Here is an 11,430-nt window from a genome sequence, read left to right on the forward strand (position 1 = left end):
TGAAACATGGTAATTAGAAAAATTATTCAAACAACTTGAAAAACCCTGGGGAGTAATTCTAGCATACTTCCATATCTCTGACTCTTAGGCCATATCTGGCCCTTAGCTTAGTATCTTCCAGTTCTTGGAACAACTATACAAGGTCTATTCTCATTTGTACCTACAGTTGAAGAAATTAAGCGTGATATTAAAAGTCTTAGCAACGTGCTTAAAATGTGCATCATGAGGATGCTAAAACAGGGAAATGTCGGCTTCTGACTCCTTGCATATGAGCCTCTGGTTTCCCCTCCTTTATCTGCTCTTCTTCAGTGTGGTTCCATAGATGCAAGCTTTGCCTTCTCCTATGTCTGTCTTTACATTCATGTCTTTGTATCAATTTTTACCCCCACCTTCAACGAAAAAGAACGCTATCAATTTCACTGCACTCTGCCTAGCAATTATGAACTTTAAAAAAATTGTGACCTTGATAAGCAGAATAACTTCATCTTGGTTTAAAAGACACTTTTTAGAATGAATATTGAGATGGAAGAGTTTTTATGTTTTGGGTCGTTGGTAGTCTTGTGGTTTGCGCAAGTTCCATTGTTCTAATGAATATCTGTCTTTTTTTCTTATTGTTTCATAAATGCCCTGAAAATGTTTGGTCATCCTGGTTCCAAATATTTCCCTCAGTTTATTATTTGACTGTTAATTTTTCATGTATTTTTGATGTTCATAAGATTTAAATTTGTATGTAATCAAAAACATGTCTATTTAAAATTTTATCCTTCGTGTGAAAAGTTCTTTCCCATCCTCAGATTGTTTTCTACCATGCTTTTTCTACTTTTCAATGGGTTTGTTGTTTATAATGAACTCTTATTTTTGTTTGATATATGTTTTGATGTACAGTATGAGTACCTAACTTGATACTTTTGTTCTCATAGTTTTAATACCATTGTTGAATAATCCATATCATCTACTGTGTGTATATGTGTAGGGGAGCATCTTCATCATATACTTAGCTGTATACATTCTAGAGTCTGTCCCTGGCCTTCAACTCTTCCATTGATGGAGTGATCCCTGAACCAATACAACACTCTACATGACTATAGCACCATAATGCTAAGAGGGCCCTCTGCCTTGGCATCAAGCTCTTTCAAATTATTCCCATTCTCTACTTTTTGTTCTGGAAGAATATTCATTTCATTTAAGTACTCCTGGCTCTCTAAAACATAGGATAAACCTATGAATTATACTCTGTGAAGATATCAGAAATATTTTTATAATAACTGGACTCTCCATGCAGGAATATGCCTCTCTATGTTTAAATATTTTATATCAGTGATTTTTGTAGTTTTCTTCATTAAGGTCAGCCACATTTCTTCTTTGGAGTATTCCTAAGTGTTTAAATCTTCTAATTGTATGGATATTTATTTGGAAACCAGCATCTTACTGAGCATTATTTTATTAGTCCCAGTACACTATTATGCATTAACTCCTTTCCCATAGGTATAATTTTTCAGTTTCATATTTGGTTGCGTTGGCTAGAAACTCCACGTTGGTTTTAATATTAGTGGTAACAACAGGCATCCTTGATGACTTACTCCTAATTTTATTATAAATGTCTTTAGAGTTTCATTATTCAATATTAATGTTGGCTATTGGTTTGAATTAACTTTCAATTGCTTGTACAGGGCTACAGCCAAATAATAAAGCTGGGGAAACTATTTTTAATTAAAAAAATTTTTATTGGAGTATAATTGCTTTACAATGTTGTGTTTGTTTCTGCTGTACATACAGCAAAGTGAATCAGTTACATGTAGACATATGTCCCCTTTTTTAGATTTCATTCCCACTTAGGTCACCACAGAGCATTGAGCTCCCTGTGCTATACAGCAGGTTCTCATTACTTATCTATTTTATACATAGTAGTGTATACATGTCAATCCCAAACTCCAGTTCATCCCACCCCACCCGCCTTGGTATCCGTAAGTTTGTTCTCTACATCTGTGTCTCTATTTCTGTAAAGCTGTGGAAATTTTAAAGATGAAGGGTAGTTACGGGCCATGTACAGGCATACTTTGGAGATATGGGTTTGGTTTCAAACCACCACAATAAAGCAAATATTGCAATAAAGTAACAATTTTTTTTCGTTTCCCAGTGCATATAAAAGTCATATTTACACTATACTGTAGTCTATTAAGTGTGCAATATCATTATGTCTAAAAAAATAATTTCCTTAATTTAAAAATATTGTATTACCAAAAGATGCTAAGCATCATCTCAGCCTTAAGTGAGTCATCATCTTTTTGCTGGGGGAGGGACTTGCCTCCATGTTGATGGCTGCTGCCTGACGAGGGTGGTGATTGCTGAAGGCTGGGGTGGCTGTCGCTATTTATTAAAAGAAGACAATGAAGTTTGCCACATCAACTGACTCTTCCTTTCATGAACGATTTCTTTGTAGCACACAATGCTGTTTAATAGCACTTTATCCAGGGTAGAACTCCTTTCAAAATTAAAGTCAATCTTCTCAAACTCTGCCACTGCTTTATCAACTAATTTTAGGTAATATTCTAAACCTTTTCCTGTCATTTCAACAACCTCATAGCATCTTCACCAGGAATAGATTCCAACTCAAGAAGCCACTTTCTTTGCTCATCCATAAGAAGAAACTCCTCATCTCTTCAAGTTTTACAATGAGATTGCAGCAATTCAGTCACATCTTCAGGCTCCACTTCTCATTCTAGTTCTCCTGCTATTTCCACCATATCTGCAATTACTTCCTCCACTAAAGTCTTGAACCCCTCAGTCATCCATCAGGGTTGGAATCAACTTCTTCCAAACTCCTGTTAATGTTGATATTTTAACCTCTTTCAATGAATCACAAATGTTCTTAATGGCATCTAGAATGGTAAACCCTTTCCAGAAGGTTTTCAATTTACTTTGCCCAGATCCATCAGAAGAGTCAGTATCTATGGCAGTCCTACAAAATGTATTTCTTGAATAATAAGACTTGAAAGTTGAAATTACTCCTTGATCCATGGGGTGCAGAAGGGATGTTGCATTAGCAAACCATGAAAACAACATTAATCTCATTGTACATCTCCACCAGAGCTCTTGGGTGACCAGGTGCACTGTCAATAAGCAGTAATATTTTGAAAGGAATCTTCTTCTCTAAGCAGTAGGTCTCAATAGTGAGCTTAAAATATTCAGTAAGCCATGTTGTAAACAGATATGCTGTCATCCAGGATTTGTAGAGTACAGGCAGAGTAGATTTACCACAGTTCTTAAAGGCCCTAGGATTTTCAGAATAGTAAATGGGCATTGACTTCAACTTCAAGTCACAAGCTGCATTAGCCCCTAACAAGAGAGTCAGCCTGTCTTTTGAAGTTTTGAAACTAGGCATTGACTTCTCTTCTCTAGCTATAAAAGTCCTAGAAGGTATCTTCTTCCAATATAAGGCTGTTTCATCTACATTGAAAATCTGTTGCTTAGTGTAGCCACCTTTATTAATTATCTTAGCTAGATCTTCTAGATAACTTGCTGTAGCTTCTACATCAGCACTTGCTGCTTCACCTTACACTTTTATGTTATGGAGATGACTTCTTTCCTCAAACCTCATGAACCAACCTCTGGTAGCTTCAAACTTTTCTTCTGCAGCTTTCTCACCTCTCTCAGCCTTCACAGATTTAAAGCGAGTTAGGGCCTTGCTCTGGATTAGGTTTTGGCTTAAGGGAATATTGTGGCTGTTTGATCTTCTATCCAGACCACTAAAACTTTCTCCATATCAGCAATGAGACTGTTTTGCTTTCTTAGCATTTGTGTGTTCACTGGAGTGGCACTCTGAATTTCCTTCAAGAACTTTTCCTTTGCATTCACCACTTGGCTAACGATTTGGTGCAAGAGGCCTAGCTTCCGGTCTTTCTGGGCTTTTGACATGCCTTCTTCACTAAGCTTAATTATTTCTAGCTTTTGATTTAAAGTGAGATATGTGCAACTCTTCCTTTCACTTGAACACTTAGAGGCTACTGTAGAGTTATTAATGGGCCTCATTTCAATACTGTTGTGTCTCAAGGAATAGGGAGGCCTGAGGAGAGGGAGAGAGACAGGGGAATGGCTGTTTGGTGGAACAGTCAGAACATATACAAAATTTAGAGAGTAAGTTTGCCATCTTATTTGGGTGTAGTTTGTGGCACCCCAAAACAAATACAATAGTAACATCAAAGATCGCTGATCACATAACAAATATATTAATAATGGGGAAAGTTTGAAAAATTGCAGTAATTACCAAAATGTGACACAGAGACAAGAAGTGAGCAAATACTATTGTAAAAATGGTGTCAATAGACTTGCTCAATGCAGGGTTGCCACAAACCTTCAATGTGTAAAAAATGCAGTATCTATGAAGCATAATAAAGCAAAGCACAACAGAACAAGATATGCCTGTAGACGGTTCCCAATGTATGAATGGGTTATGTTTTAAATGTTGTTTTAGTCTGTTAAGAACACAGACAAATTTCCCCACAAATAAAATGTTAAATTACAGTGAATATCCTTGGCATGATCAAAACACTTCTTTGATCATAAGCTATAGAACTGAGACCAGCCTCAAGCCTTCCTAAGCTTTCTGTCCAAGATATGTTAAATGAGGGAATCGTTACATGGAGGCCCTAGTATATGTGCAACAGCCCAGCCTGGGTCAGCTGTATCTATGAATGAGTCAGTAATAACTTAAATGGTAGGAAACATTGATTGACATTGTATATATGACATATATATATTATATATGACATATATATAATATATATATATACATTTCATATATATATATATGAAATGTATTATATAATTACATATGTTACACATAATTTCATTTATTGTGACCACAGCCTTAACAGTAGATACCATTATCCCCATTTCATGGATAAGGAAATTGAGGCTCAGAGACTTATCTTTAGAAGTTATACAACATCCATTCAGTTAGATTTTCCATAAATCATAAGGAAAGACAATACTGTTCTGAAAAAGGTTTACGAACAACATTTAGTGCTCTAATAGAGTGTTCTAGCCCAGCACTTCTCAAGTTTAACGTGCGTATGAATCACCTAAGGAATCTGGTTAAAACGCAGATTACAATTCAGTAGGTCCTGGATGACAGCAGAGTTTCTGCATTTATAATAAGCATCCTAGGTAATGCAATGCTAATTGTAAGCAGACCACATATTAAGTAGCAAGGTTCTAGCCTACTTAATTAAATTCTAAGTGATCAGCCTGATTCCTTCCTTATAAATGTGTATTACCAAAACACAAAACAAATAAAAAACCCACCAAAACTGAAAAAACAATCCTTCAAAAAAAATTTTCATTTATAAGAACTAGATCTGGTCACGTCTTAAAACAAAATCCTTCAGTCATGGCAGAGGAAGCGTCTTGTAAGATACCTTTTAATTTGGTCCTTCTGGTTAATCCAGGAAAGTTGTATATGTAGATGACAGGTCTCAGCCGCCGGTCAGAAAAAGCCACAACCTCATAAGGAACGTTAGTTGCCACGACACCCACAATTCCATTCATACACTGGAGTACAGTCTTTTTCTTGGTTTCAATATTAATAAATATTACGAAATTCCCACAAGGGTAGCAAATGGTGCTGTCGTTGACAAAATGAACATTCTGCCTGGGGAATCCCTGCACCCATCTTTGGGAAAAGATACATCAACATCAATAAAATACATTTCAAATACTTTTTCTTTCTTTCTTTTTTAAACAAAGTAAACAAAAGATCATCAAAAATTTTGAAACATATCTATTCTCTTTTCACTCCCTTTCTGCCCAAACACACAAGGTTGCTGTGAGACCAGTTTGAGTCCAGGCACTACAGAAACTTAAATGCCACCTAAAGTTCCATAGGTCTCAAGAACCTTCTTCAGAGAGCTTTTCCAGTGAAGCACAACCTCTGTTCAAACTTGAAAAAAATCTCAGAAGGATTTCTGGGGTCTTGTATACTTGGAAAAGAAAAAGTAAAAACAACAGAGAGAGAAAAGAGCTTGGTCCTAATTGAAAACAGGGTGCATCCTGGTCCTTACCTTTAGAATTAGTTTTGATTTTTAAAATAAACGTTAAAAAAAAACAACTTTGAATAGGAGTGCCTGCTTTATGGTTGTGAGCCCAGTAGGGAAATTACTTCTTTACAAAGATGGAGCATGTGTAGCCATATTTTAGATCTCAAATGTAGAGATAAATGCAGAAAGTAAAAGGAATAAGTCAACATGAATGAAAAGAGTAGAACACAAAAGTCACATATTTTTAAGTAAGGAGTGTTTGGTGAGTGTAAGCTAGACCAAGGAGAGAGAGACTGAGAAGATGGGGAGAGTCTACCTCTATTTAAATAGTAAAGATATGCTTAAAGATGGTGGAGAGGGCAAGAGAAAGACACTGGTTTGGAGAGAAACTTCATGGGAATGGAGAGTACAGCCAGGACTGGTGGAGGATGCTGTGTGAACATAGTGCAGGTAACACTCCAGAATGTGGAAGGAGAGCAATACCAACTTACACCTGGGCAGCGCTTTATGCTTTTCAAAGGCCAGTATAAGTGCAAACAAATCCAGAGTCGGTGGATAGGAGATAGAAGGAAGGGACTGATGGCCCTAACTTCGGGGAAAATCACCAAAGCCCACTAGGATGGGAGGAGGGCTGTCATTGGGATGGGGGTGGGGAGTGGGGAATATATATGAAAGCAAAACGGATCACTGAAGGTAATAGCCAAAAAGAGGAGGCAGAAATGGAGAGTGGAGGAGAGCAGTACTGGGTAAGCCAGCGAGGGTTGGGGTCACAGCATAGTGAGGGACGCGGGGGGGCGTGGAAAGAGCTGGAAATGTGGTCATTGAATAAGGGGACGAGGGGAATGGAGAGAAGTCACAGAGAAAGGAAGTCTGCAGGAAGGCGTTGGGGGTTGAAGGAAAAGAGGTCGAATTTGCGTGAAAGCAGGTCTACAGGGATGGGAGGAAGCGGAGGATAGGGAGAGGATGCAGCTGTGAGGGAAGAATTTCCACTAGACGAGTCAGTCGCGGGGCCGCGAACGCCGCACCTCACAGACAGGGACGCGCCGAGGGCGACGTTTTGGGCTTCATCTCGCTCCCGGCCTTGCGCCATGGGCCGTGTGTCTCTCAGCCGGGCCGGGGGCAGCAAACGCCGGACCCAGGCCAGCGTCGGCAACGGTTACACTGAGGCCCCGGGCTGCTGGGTTGGCGGTCTCCACTGCTTACACCGTATCCGAGAGACCGCAACGCCTGCGCCCATTGGCTCTGTCCTTTCAGCTGCTCCGTCTCGAGCCAAGCGGATTGGTGGAAGCGCTGACGGTCTTGACCAATGGGAGAGCGGAGAGCGAAGAGAGGGGCTGGCCCCAAGGTGGGTGCTGGAGTGGCCCAGTACGGGGCATATAATTACAAAATTAATAAATATCAGTAGCAGACTTTAATATTGAGTGGTGACCGTGCCAGACGTCTTTCCAAGCGCGGTCAGATATTATTTCATTTAATATTCAAACCCCCCAATCAGCCCCATTTTATAGAAAAGGAAAAGAGGATAAGAGAATTAATTTGTCCAAGGCTACAAAACGGAGTGGGACTTAAAGCCAGATCTAGTCTAAATCTAGAGCTTCAAGCCTTTAATTACTTATTACACCCTCTAATGGACCCTCAACTATTTCAAGGAGGCAGAAATCTTCTGGAAGTAACTGATCAAAAGGTCAGCAGTTTTTCCTTGCCTCTTCCCTTCCCTCTCCTACACCCTCTTGCCTTCCCCTACTTTCCTTCTGCCCTGCCCCCTCTCCAGTCCTCTCCTCTTCCCTTCTATAGGTCTCTCCTTCCCATCTTGCCACCTTCTCTTCGTTTCACTCACAAATATTTACCCAGTATTACTGTGCATTGTGCTAGTTGCTTGGAACAAAATAGTGAGCAAACCAGATACAGTGCCTTCCTTCATGGAACTTAGAAGAACTTCCTTCTTGGTGGGGCCCAGGGAGTGAGGGATAGACATCCACTCCATTACACCAATGTAGGAACCGCAGATTGAATGAAGAAGAAAAGGAACATGATATTATAGGGCTTGTGTTGTGGTCCTCTCCTGGTTGGATGGGTAGCGTCAGAGCTGGTTTCTGTGTGCATGTGCTGTTTTCACTGAGATTTCAAGGATGAGGAGTGATTGCTGCGGGTAGAGGATGGGGAATGGGCAGAGAACAGTTTTTGTAAAGGAATTAAGGCAGGAAAACAGATGGCATGAACTGGGAAGGGCAGTGTGATTGGAGCAGAGGGTGATCAGTAGAAAACACTGAAGGCTGGAGAAGGAGCAAAGCACCAGGTAAAGGCCAAGTTGAGAATTCTGGTCTTTATCCTAAGAGCCACAGAAATATATTAAATGGTTTTAAAGAGAGGAATGACATGATCCGATTTATGTTTATAAAAGATCATTCTGGCTGCAGGAGGATAATCAATTGTGTAGGAGAGTAGAGAGAATAGAAATAGGAAGATCTGCTAGGAGTCGATTTCATGGTCCCAACAAGGGAAGCAAAGCAGGGTTGTCAGGCTGAGCACTACTGGCATTTGGGACTGGATGGGGGTGGGGGTGGGGGTGGGTCTCATGCCTTGCGGGATGTTTAGCAGCATCCCTGCCAGTAGCACCTCCACAGGTGTGACAATCAAAAATATCTCTGGACATTGTCAAATGTCCCCTGGGGGACAAAATCACACCCAGTTGAAAGCCACAGTTGAGTCCATGTGTTAAAAATATCTTAAAGGTAAAAACCTGTAGACTTTGTTGATGGATTGATAAAGAGGGGTAAGAGAGAAGGAAGAATCCAGGATGCTCCTGGGTGTCTGATCATCACAGTCAGAGATGGTTGTGTCCTTTGCTGAGGTGGCATGAGGAAGGAGTGGAGCTATGTGTTTCTGCCTTGAAGAATTTCTTTGCTGAAATGCAAGTGGCAAACACAGGCAGTGCTTAGTGCGAATGCCAAACACAAAACTGGCTGACAAAATCCCACATTGCTGAGTCACAGGGAGAAGTGTGTTGGACAACAGTCAAGCTTTCTCCTCTAGTGCTTCTTAAGCTCTGGGCAGTTTCTGTTGGTACTCCCTCACTAGTTGGCTGATTTGTATTTCCATCAAGCTCTCCGTGCACCACCCCGCAAAACACAATATACCTTTAACTACAACTTGAGCATTTTAAAGCCACCACTAGAGAAGAATGTGATGAGGCAAGTCCTGTCACTGTTCCCAGAGTAAATGGTAGGTAGAGTATGTAAGGTGGGCAGGAAGTGTGGACTCTGGGAAACAAATACTGACCTTGGCTTCAATCAGCTATGACTCTGGGAATCTGAACTTGCCCTGTGCTAGAGCAAAGGAGGAACTGAACAGAATCAAATTGAAAAAGCAATCTTGTGGCTATCTTACTCCATGAAATCCTGACTGGGTTTTAGATGAAAATGGAGGTCTCCAGCTGGGTTTCTGGGAAATATCTGTGGCTGATATTCAGGAGAAGGTGCCCTGACCCCTGCACCATGCAGATCAGAGGAAGATGAGTGGCCTTTCTTTCTTAGTCAGGAAGAGGAAAGATAGACTATCCCAGAGAATGGACTGGGAGAGATAAATAAGGAAAATGAGTTCCAGTTCTCACTGTGAAAGGTGTACTGATATCAGTAGGGGCACAAAGCACAAACCTCCCAGCATTCAAGAGAAAAAAGCTGAGAACTCTGGAGCCAGAAAGGGGTTAATCACAGCAGTGGTGCTGGCAGAATGTTGGGTGCTGTTACCTGCTGTTCCCATGACAGAGGCCTGAGTCCTTTAAAGCAGGGGACCCATGGCCAGAGCACCCCTTGCTGCATTTGTGGGTGGCACTATGTCACATGTTTGACAAACCAGGTACTTAGTGAAAGACAAGATAATGTCAGAGGAAGACTTTGTAGCGGCTGATGAAAGGGGAAAACAGGGTTATTTTTAAGGAGTATGATAAAATACATTACAGTGTAACAAAAAGTTAGGTATTTATCCCTGTGGGTGGTACCTGGAGGTAGAGGGGCTTCACCATGGAGGCTTGTGAGGTTGTTTGGGGCAATTTTGCAGAACTGGTATCTATGGACTCTAACACAGACATCATTTAAAGAATTCCAAGGGCCATTCATGGGCAAAAACAGGAGACAATTTGCATTGTGGCACAAATAGCATTTAAAATAGCACTTTACGAGAGCATTACGTACAAAAAATTTTGAAGACTGTGGTTTACCATCATTACATATTCAGGATTTGAGTTTGAATAATCTCATCAAGTCTTAAGATCCTCTTCAAAAGCTTCCTCTCATCTGCATTAAATTCTCCATTGAAACTTCTCACAAAAGTAAAAGTTTAAAAGCACTAAAATCCATCAGTACCTTCCATTTTATATCCTTTTATCTGACTTCCTTTCAATTTCCTTTGCCTTTAAGGTCTGTGTACTGTGTTCCCTTAGACTGGAGACAAAGAAATAATGCTTTCCAAAAAACAACATGTCCTGTGGCTATAAGTTTTTACTGGTAGAAACCTGGCATGACCTGAGCATGTATAAAAACACCTCATTAATATCAATTTCTTATATATTAGATAGTATAAAATTATTCCAGTTGCATTCCTGAAAATTCACAGAAGAATGTTCTTATCAAGTAGGTGTATATGGGCAATAAAAACAGGTGATACTTAGAAGGAAGAAAACTATTTCTTACCACGAGGACCTCTAACTCTTTATCTTTAACCAGCAGAATCAGTTCAGTTTAGCTTCCTCAGGTTAACATGACTGACAATTACAGCTACAAAAACTACAACTACTGTACCGTTTTACCTGTGGCTAACAGCAGTGTGTATCTAGATGTTCACACCTTATGCACACAACCACAAAGGACTTGGAGATGATTCACTATAATGCAGAGCAGTACTACAGAGCTGTAGTTTCCTAGGACAGTAAATTTTCTTTCAACTTCTTTCTTCTGCATTGCAAACTGGTTCATCTATACCATTTTTCGAGATTCCACATATAGTCATTAACATACAATATTTCTTTTTCTCTTTCTGACTTACTTCACTCTGTATGACAGTCTCTAGGTCCATCCACGTCTCTACAAATGACCCAATTTCGTTCCTTTTTATGGCTGAGTAATGTTCCATTGTATATCTGTGCCACATCTTCTTTATCCATTCGTCTATCGATGGACATTTAGGTTGCTTCCATGTCCTGGCTATTGTAAATAGTGCTGCAATGAACATTGGGGTGCATGTGTCTTTTTGAACTATGGTTTTCTCAGGGTATATGCCCAGTAGTGGGATTGCTGGGTAATATGATAATTCTACTTTTAGTTTCTTAAGGAACCTCCATATTGTTCATCATAGTGGCTGTATCAATTTACATTCCCACCAACAGTGCAAGAGGGTTCCC

At 40.1% G+C, this 11,430-nt stretch overlaps 1 protein-coding gene across 1 annotated transcript in view; it reads right to left on the reverse strand.

Annotated features, from left to right (window-relative positions):
• Nucleotides 1-7,125, reverse strand: part of CFAP43 (cilia and flagella associated protein 43) — a gene marked incomplete at both ends in the record, with an annotated part of 104,078 nt that extends 96,953 nt beyond the window's left edge. Inside the window, 2 exons of the mRNA XM_079703140.1 lie at nucleotides 5,418-5,671; nucleotides 7,061-7,125. Of these exons, the coding sequence (XP_079559266.1) occupies nucleotides 5,418-5,671; nucleotides 7,061-7,125 (319 nt within the window). The remainder of the gene's footprint in view (nucleotides 1-5,417; nucleotides 5,672-7,060) is intronic.
• Between the last annotated feature and the right edge of the window lie 4,305 nt (nucleotides 7,126-11,430).

The sequence above is a fragment of the Hyperoodon ampullatus genome, assembly GCF_949752795.1.
Source record: "Hyperoodon ampullatus genome assembly, chromosome: 1".
Lineage (NCBI taxonomy): Eukaryota > Metazoa > Chordata > Mammalia > Artiodactyla > Ziphiidae > Hyperoodon > Hyperoodon ampullatus.